Source organism: Balaenoptera physalus, assembly GCF_965194825.1.
Source record: "Balaenoptera physalus genome assembly, chromosome: 18".
Taxonomy (NCBI): Eukaryota; Metazoa; Chordata; class Mammalia; order Artiodactyla; family Balaenopteridae; genus Balaenoptera; species Balaenoptera physalus.
This window is the reverse complement of record NC_138899.1, coordinates 61,267,621-61,288,703: the sequence shown is the minus strand read 5'-3', so window position 1 is coordinate 61,288,703 and position 21,083 is coordinate 61,267,621. Positions and strand designations below refer to the sequence as shown.

General features: G+C 40.8%; 1 protein-coding gene across 4 annotated transcripts in view; it reads right to left on the bottom strand.

Annotated features, from left to right (window-relative positions):
• Positions 1-21,083, bottom strand: part of LRCH1 (leucine rich repeats and calponin homology domain containing 1) — a 111,569-nt gene that overhangs the window by 10,582 nt on the left and 79,904 nt on the right. For 2 of the 4 annotated variants that reach the window (XR_014256279.1, XM_082435395.1), the window contains exon 17: positions 19,634-19,711. Coding sequence is in view for 3 of the 4 variants with exons in the window: in XM_082435395.1 (XP_082291521.1) it covers positions 19,634-19,711 (78 nt within the window). In the remaining variant the exon portion in view is untranslated. The other 2 variants (XM_082435394.1, XM_082435393.1) reach the window with 2 other exon arrangements.

Sequence of the window (21,083 nt, the reverse complement as noted above, 5' to 3'; positions counted from 1 at the left end):
TGTACCACAGAACCTTCAGGTTTCCTTGAAAACACTTCTGGAGCCACCACCCGAGGGACAGGTGGTGACACCTGATATACACCTGGACCCCACTCCGCCCCCTCCACCACAGCAACTCTGCTTTTGAGTGCTGCTTGTTCGTGGGTCCAGGGAAGATTTTAGTTTGAATAAAAATTGTCTTATCCTATATATACATATTATATGTATATCTCATACACACACACACACACACACACACACACACACACACACACATAGATGATTGCTACAATCTGTTTCATCAGTGACACTCTATGTATGATTTCTGCATCTGATGGGTAAGTCAATCAGAAGATGGTTTGTACAAATTCAAAGTTTTAATGGCTGTCAAATCATAAAAGGAAGGGTATTTGCACTGTGCACATTGTGTTCACTCAGGGCGCTGTCAGCCGGCCATGCGCATCTTATTGCACGTATGAACAATGGATGAAGATCTTGAAGATGTCTTAGCCATACAGGGACTGCATTTCGAAGAAAAAAAAAGCCATTTTACAAAATATTGAAGCCATTCACATTATACAGCCAACCGCAAGAAAATACTGAAAATGAATATCAAAAGAAATATTTTAATTTTGAAAAAAAGTCTCTCAAAACAAGGATTACAGAGCTTCATGTTGCCATATATACATGTAAAAAAAAAATATTTCAGGACCCTGCATTCTCAATGCCCATAAAGGTGCAGTCATCTAAATTCCTATTTCTATAATCAACATTTGACTGTCACTTACGCTGAATACGCTCTTTGTTCAAAGTCTTTTCTTTTTTACATCATTATGCTATTGGACAAAACAGGTATTTGTGCAGTACAGGAAAATATTAAAATATATTTTAAACTCGGTTAAAGTGCACAGTACATTTGATAGGAAGTAACTGCTAGCTGCCAATCCAAACGACTATTTTCAGTAACCCCTCCCTCCTTGCCTAGACCGGAGGGCAGCCTTGGCGTTGGCTGATGTAAGTCTGCGTTCAATTTCAATGCATACTGTCCTCCTGGTGTCTTTTCTTTTGTGTTCATCTTTACATTTGGCTTATAACTTGTGGTTGCTGCTCTAAAAACTTACAATGGCTTTTCACAGAGCTGACGATGCAGTCAGCATTCACAAGATTTTGAAAGACGAATTACTGGGCTATCTGTAACTGCAGGGCGAGTGCACACGCACATAACTGCCTAAAATAGGTTGTGTGTCTGTGAAGTCTTATGTGACTCTCTCAGACCAACACGGACGCCTTTCCTTAGCTGGGTTTTCTCTAGTCATTGCTTTCTTTGAACTTGCTCCCTCCTGGGCCACTCAGCCTCACAAACGCTACTTACTTCACCTTCTCCTGAGCCCGCCTTGCTCTTGCATGCACCTACTCCACCAATTTACTGACTCACTTCTGCGGTTTCACACCAGAGGCTGTGAATCTTGCCGTGTTTGACGGACTACTTTGAAAGCCACCAACTAAGCTGCCATAAAATAAGCACGTCTACATCTCAGAATAGTTTTCTCTTTTAAAACGGGCAGCCGCAGGAAGTGCTGGTTTCCTGATCCAGGTCCTATACGCCTTCAGTTAATTCTTGATCACTCTCCGCCGAAGCTGCCCTTAAAAAACTTTTCGGTTAAACGATAACCTTTTTCTCATCTCCACTTTCCTATACCACTTCCTTATTATCTACCTTTGGTGCTAGACTTTTAATTACCCAAGTTACAGTGCAAAATTACACTACAAGACACAGGATGCCAACACTTGTTACTTCTTCGTGTTAAAACGTGAATGTTTTGTGCATAGCAAAATAAGTATGAACCCAAAAAAATAACTGTTCACATTTTATCTTCAAGTTTAATATGTCTTTTTTTTCTCCATCACAGCTATTTACAAACAACTTTGGGGCGCTCTCTTGATTTCTGTCAGCTCATTATATCAGGGGACAACAGGGCTGCTGGAATGTAGGAAGCTGGATGGAATGCAGAAATATAAATAAGACCAATGTTCCAGAAACCAAAGTATAAATAATGCCTCCCCAGAAAATAGTTGTCACAGAAGCACCTGCTTTTTGCTTAAAAATTTTTTTTTTGAGTCATATACACCAGAAAACATGACTATGGAGACCTAGAACTACTTGCACACCAAAGAGGATAGAAAATAACTCAATATTTATAATATTAAAATAAAGTGTTTAACCACAAAAAAGCAGTAATAAAATAGTTTCCTAATTTACAATTTGCATCCAAAGGATGAATAACAACTCACTAATAAATAATATTTATATAAATATTTTGTATGTCGAAAATAGTTTTTTTAAAAGGCAATGGTCTCAAGAAACTTCTTGAAAAATTTGGTGGCAAAAAACCTGACTGCATGTTCCCCTCCCCACCCACCCCCAAAATACACATCGCGTTTGGTTTTAATAAAACAAATGCATCTTGCTGCGAAACGGTTGTGCTTGGTGTTTTGGTAATGGCAGTGGGTGAGCATGGAAGGGACGAAGGAGGTTGTAGAAGGCATTGATGAGCTTCTTGGTCCTTCACAACCAGCTCCCTCATGGGGTTTTAGGCAAATACCTATCAGGTCTTAATGTCAGAGTCAGTTATGAAAGGTAGAAAAATCTTCTTTTGTGTCCTCCCGTCAATTCAACTAGAGTCGGGGAACTGACAAGCAGTGAGTGGGAGGTTGGAGGGGGCAGGTGCTGAGAGGAGAGTTTAGGATCTCTGACCGGAAAAGCGTCTGAGCCACGACCCAAAGGACAGGAGTTGGTCTCATGTGAATAGAGCCTTTGTTACAGTTACATCTAGCAATGCTTGAACGGTGATGCCCACTTTGACCAGGCCTTTCTCTTCAAGGATGTGATGGGGCAGACACAGTTTTTCCTAAAAGGAAGAAGAACAAAGCATTGATTTTTAGATGACTGGAATCTAATTATAAAATCTCGAGACACCACTGACTGGAGTTAAATCGAGCTCTGAAGTATGCCTATCTAATCACTTCAGACCGTGCTCTCTCCCTAGCTTTCAATTCATTTTGCAAAGACCTCTTCTGTATTTGCAAAGAAAACAATGATTTTCCACAAGTGAGGGTTGTTCTAGAAAGACTTCCAATCATCCTGAAATGTGCAAAAGAGCTAAACATTTTTTAAAAACCTTGACACTAAATAAGTGAGCTACATACCCTCAGTTGGAAACCACCCACCAAGAACATATTAGCTTATATTCTTATAAAGCAAAATTTCACATAACCTCTCACACATTTTAAAGGAACTTGAATACTCATTTATACAGACCACACACCATTCTACTGACCATAAATCTTGATTTAGTTCATTTTATTTCCTGTGATCTCTGGAATGGAGGCATGCTTTCTTCACAGTTTGTGAACAGCCTTGTAAATAAGTAATTTTAACCACAGCATTTAAGAGCCTCCCTTTTAAGACTCTTTTATAAAACTGTCAACGACACAAATATCCTGCTACTTTCTCATATTGTATTTTTGCTCTTGGGAAATGTCCAGCACATACTACTCAAGGAATATAATCAAGGCGACTCACTCCCTGTGTATGGCACCCTGCACGCTCAACCACCAGTTTACAAAAGAGCAAAAACAAAATAATTTTACACTTTTGTCATTTGACCCTGGTCTGATACCATACAAGGGAATCTCCTTCCAGAGTGTGTCTCCTTGGCTGGGAAACAACTCCACAGCGAACACTCCCTCTCATCTACCCAAAGATGGTGTTTTCCACAGTCCAATAACCACTGGTCTTAAGGACAGTTGAAAATGGGAGCTGCGTCAAGCCCCAGGCGGTGGAAACAGTGTTTAACATGAAGCCAATCAGGTCTCTCTGGTCAGCCCTGCTTCCTTGCAGTTCTCTTGCTGGAGGAATCAGATATTCCTGCTGCGTCAATGCACGACTCTCCACTAAGTACCCCAGATGCAGGCACTGTGCTCTTAAAAAGATCATCCAAAGACACATCATGACATCTCCAAGAACCTGTCCCACAACCTCGAAATGTTGGTGGGCTCTACACTCGCAGTCTTACCATCCCCCATCCCTCCCACTTCCCTAACTTATGGTAAATTCAGAGTATCTCAAACTCTGACTCCAGGCCTTGAGAAATGGCCACTTGTCAATATAAAACAGCTGATCCTTTAAAATACAATTTTAACAATTATTTCAAGTGACTGCTGTGTATCAAATAGGATTATCTTGTCATCAGTGGTGTGTTGAGGGGAGGCAAGTTAATGCTGCTTGCCAACTTAGCAGCCAAATGTCAGCCTGAGAAATAGGAGGTTCTGCCTGAGTTGTGAACTGGGCACTAGGCCAGGATGGACGGTGCTTTCTCCTTCTGCTGCAGGTCAGTGGGTACCCTTTCCTGACACCTCCTGCTTACCATGGGCTTGTGAAATCACCTGACTCTCATTTCATTGGTAAGGCTGGTCCCATGGGGGCAGGGATATATTTTCCTCATTCTTATGGCTTCCACAACACCCCAGTAGGATATTATAAATGGCTGCTAATTATGGTTAAGTACCTGGTACAAGGTATTACTTGGGGAGAAAAATAAGTCTTCACTTTATACCATATGCTGAAATCCATCTGAGATGAGTTGAAGAGTTAAATGTTAAAGTCCACAACATTCCTCCCAATAAAATATAGATACGTATTTAATATTTTCTCTGGTAAATGGATGGGGATGAAAAAGTGATATAAAAATCACAAAGGAAAAGGTAAAAACAATTGATCACCTGAAAGTATACAGCTTCTGTGTGTCAAAAAAAAAAAAGAATTAAAGGATAAACAACAAACTGTAAAAATAAATTATTTGCATCAAATTACAAAGGGTTTTATATTGACACATAAAAGCTCAACAAATCGGTGAAAAAAACACTGAGCTCAACAATGAAGCACTGGGCAAGGAACGTGAATAGAAATTTTAAAGCAATAGATATGCCCAAGGCATTCTGAACAACATATTTTGCTTCTTGACCTCAGTGGTCACCTATGTTTAGTCACAAACGTTCCTGAATTCTAGAATATTTGCACAAAGCCTAATCTCTATGCAACATGGCTTTGAGGGGGCTATGCTGAGTCCTGCTTGAGCTGTGACATGTCTCCACTGATGAGTGGCGGCGCCAGTGGTCTGCAGAGTTGAGTTTCTATGCTCACGGTCATGCTTGGGAAGGGCTGGGGCTCCAGAGAAACAAGGATGGGAAGATACCGAGGCCTTAGCCTCCTGCTAACAGGATGTTGGAGTTAGCTTAAGGTCATCCCCTCTCCCAGGTATTTCTCACCTTCCTGCTCTCCTCATTCCTAAACCAGGTGCAGAGTTCAAAATTCTCCCTTCCACCCTTACAGCTGGTGACAAGGAGTAAATAAAAGACATAAAAAGGTATCCCTTGCATCCTTTCTGGCTTTCTCTTTTCATTCAGACTTCCTAAGAAGCCCTGAGGTGCCCTCAGATTACATTGTAGGGTTGGAGGTACCTACGAAGACTAGCGTCAGATCATAGAAACCTTATGAAAACACGGCAGTTGTGGTTGTTCTATCACAGGACTGCGAGGGAGACTGATGGGAATCAGGACTTGAGATGCTGGTTGACAAGACAAGTAAGGGGAGCCTGCCACAAATACGGAGGGGCTTTGAGGATGGCCAGAAGGCCATTTCCATCACACTAGTCCTGTCATTGCATATTCCATGGGGGAGGGGATCCCTGAAGTGAGCTACAAGTTGTGATGGGGAAGGAACTGCTGTGGATTTATAGCTTGATGGGAAATGACAGAGGAGGGTCACCTCACCTTGTATATAATGGACCTAAAGGAGAGAGGTGAATATTTACATTGAGTTTAAATGCATTAAAATTTCATTGTTAGAGGAGATGAGTGGCTTTCATTGAGAATGTAGCAGCAGACTGCTCTAGGATACCCATGAGCTCCTTTTGTTGTGTTTCTTTTTAAAGCACAGAACAGAATCATAAAGTAGTATCCTGCATAAAAAGATTCTGACCCCCCTCTGAAGGACTCGTCCTGTCCTTTGCATTGTTTCTCCAATGGCGGAAACAAATATTCACTCTTATGCCCTCACCCACCCCTCTTCTGAGCCACAACAAGCAGGGTTGGAAAAGGCAGGTAAGCCATAAAGACTAAATTCCAACTTTGTAAGACGTCTGGGGGCACCTCCTACAGGCCTGGCACCAATGCTATGGATTTGTATTGGGTTTTTTCTTTATGACAACTCTGCGAGGTAGATACAATATCTCTACTTTGCAGAGGAGAAAACTGAGATGCAGAGAGTTTAACTTTGCTGAAGTCACACAGCAGGTAAGTACTGCAACCAGGATTTGAACTTGTGTCTCATCTTACAGCTGGGGCCCCTTCCACGACATCATGCTGCTTCCCATAAGGTCCTTGACCAACCAGCGAGCAGGTCCCGTCTGTGCCCAGAAGACAGGAAGAGGCCCCTGGCCCCTCGGAGTCCTCTCCAGGCCAGTCCCACCAAATTCAACGTCAGGTGGGCATCAGAGAACCCTCAACTCGGGGAAGGGCGTTAGCTCTGCCACTTAGCTCATTAGTTTCTCTTCGTAGTGAGGGCCGGACGTCTTGTTCTGGCGGCAAATGCCTCATGGGAGCAGGCAGATCGCCATCACCACCTGGCTCTCCTTTTTCTATAGTTTCTTACGGTCCCCAGCAGTCACAGGCCTCCCGCCAGGCCACCCGCTAGACAAAATGAAGTCACCCATGCAGCACTCTTCATGTTGTTCAGCCTGCTTCTAAAATGTAAAGTCCTGGCACTAACTGATTGAACCTTAAAACAAAACTGTCCGCATCATTTTAATGTAAGAGAACTTCAGTTCCTGCTTTGCCGTGTGAGGGCTCCGAGGAGCAGCTTCTTCCGACGTGAAATGCAGACCATGTCAACCTCTTCCAGACAGAGAGGATTTCTTGTCACTCTTCATTTGATTCTCTGCTTTCCAGCCGTGCTACTTGCTAGTCCTTCTTTCTAGAACACTTATTCTCTACACACAACTACCCCTTCCCTCACCTCCCTAATCCATACACCCTTCACCTGGCTATTCCTACACATCTTTAAGGCCTCAGTGCAAACATCACGGTTCTAGGAAGGCTTCAAAGACCACCCACCCCCATCAGGGTTGGGCCCCCTGTCCACGTGTTTCATATACAGAATCTTGTACCTGACCTACCACAGGACCTTATCACATTGAATTCCTCTTTATTTGTTCACTAGATCCACTACACAGCGTCCAAAAACCTGCAGGCCAATCCAGCCCATAGCCTGTTTTTGTAAATAAAGTTTTATTGAGACACATTTACGAGTGTCTGTGGCTACTTTCACACTATAGCAGCTGAGCTGGGTAGTCCTAACAGAGATGGTATGGCCCACAAAGCCTAAAATATTTACTGGCACTTTACAGAAGAAGTTTGCTGACTCCTGATTTTTGAAGACAGGGTCACGTGTCATGGTCACCTTTTTATCCCCAAGATGGGGTCTTGTACAAACGCTGCTCATTCAGTATTTGAGGAGTGAATGAATGAACACAATCATAAACAAAATCCAGTGAAAAAGCAAGGAACTGGACCCTCATAGTCTTAAGGAGAAAAGCGTACATTCTATTATATATACCTGATAGTTTATTGAGAACTAATTTCAAAATCTGAAGCCTAATTTTAAAAACCTAATCTCCTGAAAGAAAATCACATTAAAATATTTTTCACCTCATCCCGAACCACTTTCAAGCTCCTGAACTTTTAATCTACTGTCCATGACTTTTACCCTGTGGGTGAAACACCCTTTTTCCTTATGACAGAGAACAGCATGGATTTTAGAGAAATAACCCTAGCCACTATGCACTATATTTAATTTCTTACTCACAAGTAACTAGTATCAGGATATCAAGTGCCTTTGCTTATCTACTCATTGATGAAACTCCTACTCAGCTGTCTTGCTTTTGAGTTCTGTAGGGCCCTTCCCACCAGCACCGTTTTATACGTCTCTCCCCAAGTACAATGAGCTACATACGAACCACAAATCCATAACGAGAAGGAACTAATAGAACTTACTTAGTTGTCACATATTTTGGAAATCCTGACATGGAGTGGCAAGTTGCTACCAATTGGAAGAACTGGAGAAAGAGAACTTTCTATTTCAAATAGATCTTTCTATTTCAAAAAGAATACGTAAATAAATACTTGGGTCATTTTTATCAGGCATTGTAAGTACTGAAAAAAATGGTCTTTCTTGTGAGAGGAAGATTTAGTATGCACATATAAATCACCCAACCACGTCTCAGATGACAAGTGGGTTGGCCAAGTATCCCTAGTCATGTGGCAATGGCAGGCATCATGCTACCTATGAGTCGGTGTGTGAGTACCTTGGGGAAGAACCATGGGGAGGCTTAATAATATTCTGAACAGAAATGAGCAGTAATGGGCAAGACAGTTCATTCCAAGCTTTGCCTAAAGGGCTAAATTAATTGTGTTCTGCTTGTTACCAGACTACTTGATGAAAAAATACCACCTAACAGATCCCCAGAGGAGCAACACATTAGGGTACAGATACACTAATGACATGAAAAGTGAAAGTGCATCCAAAAAATACATTGGATGCCAGAACTGAAATATGAACACAGCCAAAGAACTATGTCAAGTCAGCACTGAAAATTAAATCTGATCTCCCAGGATTGCGCTACTCAGTTTTCATTGACAGAATTTTCTTTCAGGTGGTCACCCAGTAAGTCATCTCTCTTCTTCCCCTGTGCCCCCCACTCGCTTCAAGAAGAAAAATCCAAACAGCAGTGATCTTTGAAGGGAAACCTCAATGCGCTGCAGAGCTGGACAGAAGCGCTGAGCGCGACTCTGGATACACACAAATTAACGTTATCGATGGGCCCATAAAAACTTGGATCTATCACCCAAAATGTGTTTATTAAGCAACTTATGGCTCAGGGTGCTCGTTAGACATCGTACAAAGGGATTTTATTGTGTTACAGATTGAAGAGTACAAGATAGCACCAAAGGCAATTCAGTACATCTGCGGGTTACTTATTACACAACTGACGTTGGATAACTTCCACATACCCTGTATTTCACCAATCAACCCAAAATCAGGAGGGAAAAGCTCAGTTAACTCAAGATATTATCATGTAAAGAATGTCTCCTGTTAGAAAATCTGATCTGATTTACCAACAAAGGATCTTTATATAAATATATTCTTCTAACTATGTGAGCTTTCCACAACCTCAAGTCCCCTGGATTCATGGAAATGTTCAGAAAAATAAAATTATCTTCTTAGTAGCCATCTATAAAGACTGTTTCCATGTGAGTAAACTAGAAATTTATCTTGAGGAAGTGAACTCAATCATCCCCCCCACCAATTTAAGAAACAGTATTTGGCAACCAGATGTAAATTGAAGCATAGGAGAGTCTGTCTTCACCTTGGAGCAGGGCTGTCTCATATTATAAAACGACATCCCAGAACCAGGAATATCTTGTCCTAGATGAGATTCTAATGTTTTTTTTCTTTAATTGCAAACTGATCACATCGCTCCAAAAGCAGATATAGTTATTAACATATAAATCCTTTAAGCTTAAACATAAAAGCAGGTTGCTAATGTCACTGGAAATCAAAGGTTAAACGGAAATTTCAAGTCACTGAAGAAACTACATTCTTCTAAAATAAGAGCAATCTTATTGGCTCCTGTCATAGTAACCCCAGCCCTAGGCCCAAGAATGTTCCATGACTCATGGCTTTATTTGAAAATAAATGCTGTCAAATCCATCACATTCTAGACCTGAAGTTATGATGTGATGTAGCAAAAAAAAAAAAGCGAAATGACCCATTACATTATTTAAAAATAGAAACCCTTTTTGGAAAATGCTTTCTAAGAGCCTCGGTCAGAGTAGACCAAACAAGGAATAAGTAAAACTACGCAGAAAGAGTGGTGTGCCGTGGATCCTCCAGGGGGCGCACTCTGACTGCGCCGGACCCTTCCTCCCCAGCGCCCTTCTGCACAGCTCTGTCTCAGGCAGCAGGGCAGAGGGGCTCACTCGGGGTGGAAGTGGGGGGTCACCCTCCCTGGTGCCCTTCACAGCTCCCGCTGCGGGAAGCAGGGAGGAAGCCAACTGGATGGCCATTAAAGCAGTCATTCTCCAGATGGTATTTTTCAACTTGGTCAACGGTGGCATTATTAAAGATTGTTATAGACCAAATTGGACCCCAAATGCTGGCTTTCTGTCTTCCCTCTACAGTTAAATTGCCCAATCCTGAATTAGGAGTCGACTTAAATACTGACCCAATGGAAAGATTTTCATACGCTAAATCCCCTCTGCTCCTGTTCTGGAACCTTCTTCGGCTCTACCCAGGGCAGCAAAGCTCACTGGGAGAGAGAAGAGGCACTGCAGAGCACCGCTGCTGGCACTATGGGGTGAGGAAGCAAGAGGTGTGGATACCCTCTGTCCTCACTGTTTCTCAGCAAGTGAGAGAAACTATCTAATGGGAGCTGCTTTCTATAAAGTTTGTGCTTCTGGAAAAACTGATGTGGAAACGTTCGGCTTCAAAACTCCAGAGATTACTGAAGAGATGACAGGGATGAAAGTTTGCAAGGCAAAGGCCCAGAGGGAGGAGGGACCCTGTCATGGAGCAGGGCGACAGAGCAGTGTGTAGGGATGCACATGCGGGCATTATGCAGACAGAACATTCCAGCGGTAAGTGATATAGATCAGCACTACAAAGAGAATATGGACAAGACAGAAGCTTATAAGGTCCCTGGAGCGGAGGGCAGAAGTTGGTTGTGGGGCTTTCTCCCCGAGTGCCAGCAGAGTGTCAACAGTCTTTCGAATGTGACGAAAATCCAACTGCAGGATGTCATACGGAGAGCAGAGGTCAGCCTATTCCGAGGGCAGCCATCAGAACAGAAAGAGACAGTGCATACAATTAAAAATACACAGAACAACGGCTGAAAAGAAGCACACATTTTTAGTTACTAGCAAATGGCAAGAGTAACCCCTTATTTCAAGCAGGTAAAACCCGTTCCACCACAGATTTTTTAATTAATTACAAAAAGCAGCATACCCAACGCAGTCTATGCAAATAGGACAAAGAAAGTCCTCACCCAGAATCTCACTATCGAGGAATAGAAGGTTCTGTAATTTATACATCCTTCTGGTATTCAAACAGTTTTAATATTTAAGTGGTATCATGAGTCAGCAATGGCATAAAAATAAGAGCTTTGCACCTGGGACATTTAGGTCTTCACTTTACTAAAGGGAAAAATACAAACTTAAAAATTTAATCCCCACCTTTCCTCACCGTTCTCTTAGTGCATTTTCTACCCTTGTCTATGAAGACTGAATATAAAGTATTTCTCTCCGAAAGGTAATACATGCGCCTAATTTGTTTTCCTTTTAGGATTATTGATAAACTCTGGGGAATGCTAGTTTTAATCATGTCCCTACATGTGCCCAAAAACTACATTAAATTTCACTTTTTTACAACTGGACATAAACCAAAAGTTTAAAAGAGGCTTCTTAGATCTGCAGTTAGAATAAAAGTACATTCCTGCATAGAGGAATTATGTAAATTTCTTCACCACTAAACAGGTATGTGCAGGGGGAGGGGCGGGGAGAACAGGCCCCCGTGTTTTGTCTACTTGACAGTCACCATGTAAGGAGGCAGAATTCCTACTTTATCAACTAAACGCACAAATAAGATAGTCCTATGAGTTGACCTCTGGATGCCTACTGCTATCATGAAGCAGACGGTTTTCTGATACCCTGAATTCCTGAACCAGAAATGACCGCAGCTTCAAATTAAAAATGATTATAACTGCTGTGTCAGTATGTACCAAAGTTCTGGCTTTGCTTCCAAATTAAACAAGGATTGAAAATATCTGTGATATATTTCATAAATGCAGCTTTATGTCCAAATTAGGCAAAGCATTTAAAATATATATATTATATATTTTATAATACACTTTGCAACAATATTGCCCTTTGTTTTAGCATCACTGCTAAGCAGATGCAAATCACAGAGCAACTGAAAGATGATTCTAAGATAGAGATTCTGTCTTGCCCGTATCTTCTGCAGTTAGCTTGATGCCCTCTGGTAAAGAGGGGTAATCAACGTAAGTGTGTTGAATAAGATTATAAACCTCCAAATCTTAATTTATGAAGGTAGAGATCCTCTTAACAAAAGATTTTTTTAAGGATATTAATAAATCACGTTATATCTATTCAGACTGTGCATCTTTTCTCAGCGCATTTAGAGGAATCAAGCTACCATGGTTATTTTCTCAAGAATTAAAACAGCTACACATAGAATGGATTTCACTGTGACACAGATGCTGATCAGGAATTAACAGATGGGGAAACATCTACGAGAAGTAGTTTTCTATTGCATTAAGAATTTTCTTTTGCAATGGTGTGCTTAATCAGTGAATTCTGAGCAAAACAGACATAAGACAGAAGGCATAGGCACACTAAAATGTGATTGTCACCAAAGTGGTATCTCCATGTTAAAAGCAAGTCATTTTATCTCCAGGATATATTTCAATACATTTCCCAGAACCCTATGGAAAATGTCTGGTCTGCTCCCTCCCCAGCAACTCCGTCAAAGAACCAAGAATTAGATTGTCTGCAGTCGCCAGTGTATTTATTCAGCAGTACACTTCTCGCATGGGTAGGCAACACAGACCATTCTTCTCATTCTGGAAATAATTTCATGATGCCACAGATTCTGGGCTTTATTCAGATTAAAGTGGGTAAAGCCTAGACTCACAGCCCACAGCGGGTGGTTTAAATTAAATCACGATCTCTGAGGGAAAAAGTATGGGTCTAAGATTGGCTGGGAGGCAAAAATCTTAAGCATCATAATGTGTGGAGTGTGGGCTACTCTCTGATTCTACTCCCCGTCACACAGCCCATGGCCGTCAGATCAGCCCCTCAAGGATGCTGTGATGGGAACCAGGGCTGAAGTTGCCAGGGAAACCTGGGAGTTTTCTGACCCTTGTGCTTTCCAAATTTCAGTCTTCTTATAGGGACTTACAGATGATGCTTTATTTTTTTCTTATAATTAAAACAGGAAAACTCTAAAAAGGAAGGAAATTTAAAGAGGCCAAATTTCACCATGTATTTACAGAGCATTAGTAATTATTGCAAGGCATTTAAAAAACACAGTTAATACGCTCAGCGTCCCGAGAGGCAAGTGCAGATGCTAATTCCTGTTACAGTGAACAGAAATCACAATCGCCAGAAGTTAACTGATTCTCATACAAGTCAACACAAGAGCGTGTGACTAAGATTACTATTAAAGATTAACTCCGGTTCCCCAAATACTACAGATAGAAACAAAAATGTACACAGATCTATCAAAAGGTCTAATTTACAGGCATTCTGAGTATAATACAGACTAGATTCTAAGAAATTTAGAATATATTGTTTATTTAAATTTGATTTTGAAAGGCAGTATGCTTACAAAGTATTTTTAATCTAAAATGTCATAGCACAAGAATGTTGATGGTCATTCTGAAAATGTAAAGCCCTAACTGACAAGGTGTAATTTGGCCAAGAGTGGAGTGAGGTAGGAAAAGGTTTCCAGAGTTTTCCCCAGATATATAAGAACTAATCACCAATTTTATGCACTTAGTAACTCTAATATCAGTAAGCTAATTCATCTAGAAATGCAATTTCAAGCTCTTTGAAGATGCTGCTTCGAGAAAGTATTTGTTCTCAACCATATACCAATGTCAGACCATTGACTGGAAGTGGCTCTACCACCGGGAGACACACAGGGGGAAAGGATTCTTACATGAATGGTGATACACACCTACTAACCATTGGAGATGACTGGTTTTACAAGCTAGAGACTGGCTCTTCTTAATGCATTAGGGATTTAAAAATTTACGTTAATAAAATAATAACTTGGTGTCAATCTGCACCTCTGATCATCCAACCTCGGAAGTAACCAATGTAAATGGAAACTTAAAATAAATCTTGTAATAAGAATCTCACCATCCCCCAAAAGTGTTTATTAGTTATGACTTAAATTGATACTAAAGTCATTGATTTGGGGGATAAAAGAGACATAAGGTTCAAAGAGGCAAAGGAATTCATATCTCCTATTCTCAAGATTAAAACAAACAAACAAAAAAGGTAGCTTCAATTTATAGAACGCCTTTCAATTTAAAAAATTCAGATCATTTACATAAACTGTCCTAAACCCTTACAACAGGTATAAAGTAGGAAAAGTTTTGCAATTACTTTCAAAAATATCTCCTTATAAAAGTCAACAAAATACAAATATGAAAGGCACTGAAAAGAAGACTCAGCCATAATCCCACTTGTATCAATGCAATCATCGTTAGCATCTCAGTGTACTTTAGGATTTTATTTTTAACTCCATCTGGCTGATGCAGAGGCTGGACACCAAGGGACCTGTCCTTGTAGATATGGAAGGAAAACCTTCCACGTCCCACAGTCTAGTGAGGACCCCTGGCCTCTGTGCTATCTGGCAGGCAAGAGCCCTGTACAGCTGATGGAGTTGCTGCCCTAACCCTCCTGCCCAATTCCTCTCTGGAGACAGTAGCGAACAGGAGGGGCTGGGCAGCTAGAAAACAAGGTGCATTTCTATTCCATGTCCCTTCCTCCTCTAAACAGGGCAAGTCTGTTAAATTAAGGACCTCGCTCCTTACAGAGGTTGGAGGCCAAGGCTACTTACTTAACATCGAGTAGACAGACAGAGACCAGGGGGTCTATTCTCAGACAGAGACCAGGGGGTCTCCCCTCAGAAAGGGACCAGCACATCTTCCCTCAAAGACCAAGAAGGGACCAGGGCACCTCCCCTCAGACAGGGACCAGGGCAATTTCTCTCAGAAAAAGACCAGGGTGTCTCCTCTGAGAGAGCGAGACCAGGGGATCTCCCTTTAGAAAAAGACCAGAGTGTCTTCCCCTCCAAAAAAATAAAAAAATAAAATCAAGGTGAAATACTGCCCTGGTGAGTAAAAAAATATATATCTATTTTCTAATACTTTTGATGCTTCACAAATGAGAGATTTCTCTCCACCTGAGACAATACTAATAAGAGCCCTAAAATAGCCCTAAATTTGGATCAAACTGGAGACCCCCAGTAGCCAATCGTAAATCCTCCACATCAAGATCAGAGGCCAGGAATGACCAAGCTGACTCAGAAAAGGCAAAGGAAGCCTCAGTATGTCCACAAATAGCCTCATGACCCCAAGGCTTAATTGAAGTCAGATTCCTGGGTGATACGAAGAGTATATAGTGAAGAATCTGGAAGCCCGCCAAGGGTAAGCCTGTGTTCGAGATCAAGTTGACACTTGCACCAGAGGTCAGAGACAGCTGCACAGTCTGACCACCGGCATCAACACTACAAGGGGCTATGGGATGGTGCCAGCAATATCACCTGACCCCCAGATTTTCCAGGGTGCCTTGAAGCACGTGGGGTAATTTTCCTGCCTCGGAGGAGCTGATGGGGGAAAGCAGTCATGGCGCTGCGGGATGGAGCTGAGCGTCCACGGACTATCAGCTCAAAGAAACCTTAAGGGTCTAGTGGTTTTCAAACTATAATTAGCAACAGGACACTTTTCCCCCAAAGGAACTCTTAACTGGAAAGCCGATACATGCCACAGGCAAAGGAGAAACTGCCGGGGCGGAATCAAGGGGGTAGGAGTGATCTGCAGCCCCGGCTTGGCTTCCGAAAGAATCAAGGGCTCTGGAGAATGTGGTTTAATCCACTGCTTAAGTCCAACACCTGCAGTTTTGCAGAGCAGGGAACTGCTCACATACCGAGAGAGCCCCTGTGTGTGCCAGAAAGAAGGCAGGCGCTGGACGCGGACGGACCGGGGCTCGAACGCCAGCTCTGCTGCCTCCCAGCTGCGAGCGTGAGCTTAGGAAATTGTGTAACGTCTCTGGGCCTCATTTTCCTCAGAGCATGGTAATAAAATATTGGCCTCCGGGCCTCAACCGTGAGCATTTGAGAAGATGATGCAGCTGCAAGAAGGTCCCAGTGAGTGGTTCACGGCTCCAGGCTTTAATGGGCTTGCCTCAGGGCACATAACCAGTTAACAGCACAGGTGCGGCTAATTCACCCCAAACTTCGTGTCCCTCGCTCTGCTCACAGAGCCTTCGCACTCGCCCTCACACCTCTCCTTCCAGGTGGCACTCAATCTGTCCCTTTAGTTGAAGAACTGGCCCCAAACAGAAAAAATCAAAAACCCCAAGGCACTGGAAATGGGCAGCAGGAAGTGACCCAGGCTGAAATAACTACCTGAAGAGATATTAACTCTGCCACCAGAAAAGGAACTTGCCGGGGCGGGGTAGTGGGGGGGCGGCATTTCTGATTTGTTTTTCAGGATCTGCCCTTGGTATTCTCATCAGCAAACCTCTACCTCTTCCCAGAATCCCTCACAGATGATGGCAAATACGCCTACTGTCGCCCTAACAGAATTTCTCCAGAAACCCAACACCGACTTCTTTCTGTGATGTCAACTCCTTTCTATAGGTGGCGTTGACTGCCAAGTCCTGTCTGCGCCCCTTGACTAAGAAAGGTATAGATCTAGCCTCATCCAAACGTCAGGAATAACAGACAAGAGGTCTAGAGTCGCCGTATCCATCTACTCTTGATGCATACTCTAACATTCTGCAAATAAACTAGGCCACTTACACGGTGTGCAGTTCTGAATGCAGCCAATTCGAAGAAGCCACATTTATAGGGAAGCCACTCCACTGGGCACACAATAAAATGCTTCATGAACCTTGACCAACCCTGAGGCAGGTACCTGGGATTGGGTTCCTGGGGACTTCTAGAGAAAATATAATAAAAACTATAACAACTGGAACAATTTTAAAATTGCTTCCTTCCCATCGTATTAATTTATATGCAATCATTTGACTGCTCAGTGACCACATTCCACCCAGATGAACCTGATAAAACTAAGCTGCTGACCCTGACTTTGGGTTGTAGTTTCAAACTGTGATTCTATTACAAAGGGCAACAAACTCGGGCTGAGAGCACAGCTGTGACTTCTCAGTCTCTACAGGATGATTTATCGTTGTCAATTAGCTATTTAGCTTAAAATAATACAGAATTCCAGATCTCCGTGACTTATCGGTATGTGTATGTAGATAAGTTATGGATGGAGAAGAAAGCAGGGCAAGCTTGCAAATCAGGAGGAATTCACTAAGCTGCCGGGAAATCAGTGAGTATTTTGTTACCCAAATATTAAGTTTGAAGCAAAGAAAGAAAATGTAACGTTAAAGGTCCCCCGCTTTTAAGTACCAGGCTTTTACGATGTCTGACTGCAAGGGGAGAACTGCAACTAGAATTGCAGTGTGCCACATATACACTCAAATCATCAACCTTCTTAAGTAGTGGAAGAAGGGGTTATTTCCACCCCTCCCCCAACTTAGTATCGCATTCCTAGATGAAAACATTTCCTCATTTCCAATAATTTATGACTCATTTATTCCAAGAGATGAAAGCACGTTCCTTTGAGTATATATAGCAAGATTTGCCAGCTGCACTCCAATTGCAATTTCTGGTTTTCCACTAGAATACTCCTCCCTTCCTTTAACATATCTCATTAAAGAAGTTCAACTGCTAACCAACCAACAGACTTTTTCTAGTAGCAATGAACTTAATTTAACTCTAGTCACCAGTAAGATGCTATTGGATTATCCATCAGGATGGATATAGATGTACACACAATCACACACACACATACACAATGCAAACTTGAAAATCACCTCAAATCTTAAAAATCGTTTCAAAAATAGCCTTAGTGATATATTTCTTACTAAGCATAGTTAAGTTGGGACACTGGCAAAAAAGATGATTTACTTCTTGTAATTCAATTGTCTCCGGAATTATCAGTTGCCTATTAGTGCTAGGGGCATAATTCAGATATTATGATAAAATTTTCTCTGTTTTGATGCTAATTTAATTTCCTTTTCCTAACTTTAAAAGGAAATCATAATTACCAATCTTTACTCACAAGAAATGGTTAAGGGCATTTCCACTTCATTTTGTGTCATTATAAGCCAAGAAAAATGATGAGTTTTAAAATATCACAGGGGATTGGTCATAACTCATCAGCGCTTTTGAGTACAGACACAAATAATTTACAATCTGAAACTTGGTGTGATAATTTTGATTCACACATGGGGAATCTTATTAACCCATGACGGAATCAAATCATTAAAAATGGTAGGCGTATGAGAATTTCACGAACATTTGAAGCCAAGAATGTATGGGCAATAGTGAAATGCACATATACAATACAGATACACAGATTAACATTGCTGAAAGACATTTGGATTGATCATAAAGACATTTAGTACCATATATAAAGATTACACTCTATTTAAAAACGAATTTGAAAGCTTCTTTTAATTGGTACAGTTTTGACTTAAAGATGCTTTAATAATTCTCTCCTTTTCCTCAAATAAGATTAGAAGCCTACCACTTAACTCTCACCTTCAAATGTCACCAAGCTGAAAAATAGGAAGGAAGGAAGGGAGGGAGGGAGGGAGGGAGGAAAGGAGGGAAGGAGGGAAAGAGGGAAGGAGGGAGGGAAGGAGGGAAGGAGGGAGAAAAAGCCTTACTCAATTCCAATAACTAACTCCTATCGATGAGCAGAACTACATGAAAATGTAATTCCTTCACATACGCAAAAACAGTATCTCATGATAGAGTTTGTAGTTACTTTATTCCTGGAACATTAGAAAAGACAGAAGAAAATTTTAAGAAATGTAGTTTCTGTCTATTTCCCTTTATCACAATGATGAAAAGCTTGTCAACTTATCCCCAAATTCTGAGTGATCTATCTTTTATCTCCCTAAGAAATCCTTTTATGTTACTGATAGTAAAGTCATTAGAAGACCCAAATCAGCTATCTGGCTGAGGCTAAGGCTGGGCCTTAAGCTTGGGAGAAAGAAAAAGTAGCAAATCATTGCTGGGCTGGCTACAGGGAACTGCCAATTGGGTCTACAGTGGACTAAAGGGGAAAATGTAAATGCAAACAGTTAACAAACTATAAAGCAATATACAAACATTGTTATTATGAATGGTTGTGATTAATGATAATAATAATAATTATAATATTTTCAATGCTTATTATTTTGAACTACATATCCCAAACCTACAAGGAGCGCAAATCAACAAATTAGTGGTCATCTACAGGTCTGCTCTGCTTAAGAGCTTTGGATAGGGAAACAACATTACCTCCAAAATTCTACCCTATGTAACCCACAGAAGGCTCACTGAAGCTTCAGCAATTTCTGCTCTTTGAGAAGAGAATCAAGCTGACTAAATTTTTTTTTTAAGTTTGGAATTTCGTATTTCAAAACCTTAAAAAAGTTATATTCCCCTTTTCTTCAGAATTGACCATACCATTTTAAGCCATTTTTATTTCACTGCAATAGAGTAATTGAAACTAAAATTTTATATAACTTATTCAACATTATTCCTCAAGAAAGACTGAGATGAAAAAGGATGGACAAAGGTGTATATCTATTCAATAGGTTCAAACACATATATTAAGTAAAATTTTTACTCAAACATAGTTACTGGAATTAAGTTTGATGTTACCTCTGGTACTCCTAATTTTCGGCATGCTTCCAAAAAGTTTTCCACGTTTCTTCTGCATTTGGCCATGCTAAGTTTAGGCTATGAATGCAAATATTCAGAAATAAAGAATTATTAAGAGAAATACTTGTAATAACAGGTTAAATTTTAAACTTTCTAAATGGCAGAAGTACTACACGTTTATTGGAGAAAAGTAATACATAAGCAAACAGAAGACAATAAAAAATTATCCAGAAACATTCACCTAAATAAAGAGCTGTTAATATTTTGGATTATATTCTTCTAGACACTGTGTGTATACACAAAGATATGCATATATATATATATATATATATATATATATATATATACACACACACACATAGATATGTGTTTATATGTAGAATTTCTGCATACATGTATATATGTATATACATGTGTGCAAGATTTTCTGCACATGTATGTGAATGTATATGTGTGGATACACACATACACACACACACAGTTTTTATGAGATCATACTGTTGTGTAACCTGCTTTAGTTTACTTAAAAGTACACCATAAATACCACCTTTTCCCATCAGCAGATATATTTCTATATGAAGGGTTAAATTCACCAGGCCAATGACTCTCTTTCTCGCCAAAGCAATCGGTTTTATTAGAAAGCTGGTGATGCTGCAAGGCGAGGAGATTTAGAGGCAGGGTGGGGAGCAGGTTAGAGTGAGCAACTTGTGCAAACACGGGAGTGGACAGTGAAGGCACAGACTGGAGATGGAAGCGGGTTCTACCGCTACGCCGTGGCTGGTCTGGTGAATGGGAGCTCAAGATGCTCAGTGAAGAATTTCTGAGAAGTGGACATTTAGACACATTTCTAGAAAGGAAAACTACAATATAATAACATAAGCTAAAATATTTCACAATTGTTCAAATGGATATTTATGAAGAGTTTTAATGACTTGGGGAAATACTTAGGTTTTCATAAATTTTAAAAACTACTAAACAGTATATATGAGAAGCTCACAATTCAAAAACAACTTATATGCAGGAGGAATGTTAGCAGCATAAAAGCCAAAATGTAAACAGTGGTTGTCTTTGGGTGGTGGGATAGAACATGATATATTTTCCTCCTGCATCTCTCCATTTTCTCCAATCAAGCATTATTCCCATTATATTTTCAATTAGATTTTTTTATTTGAAAAAGATAAAAGGTGACAACCAAAGAATGTGGCATTTTTTTCCTGAAGAGTTGATCAAATATACAAATGTGTATAGATACATGATTCATAGTGTCCTGATACCTTATAACACAATAACTGTATATTTAAACTGGAGGCTGAGGAATCGTACTTTCTTTCTTGTAAGTTGGGGAAAAACACTGAATGAGAATCTGGTACACAGCTGAAACAACTTAACAGTAGTTTGGACTTCAAAACTTTTTCATATTCGATTATAGGACAGAATTTACTGCCCAAAC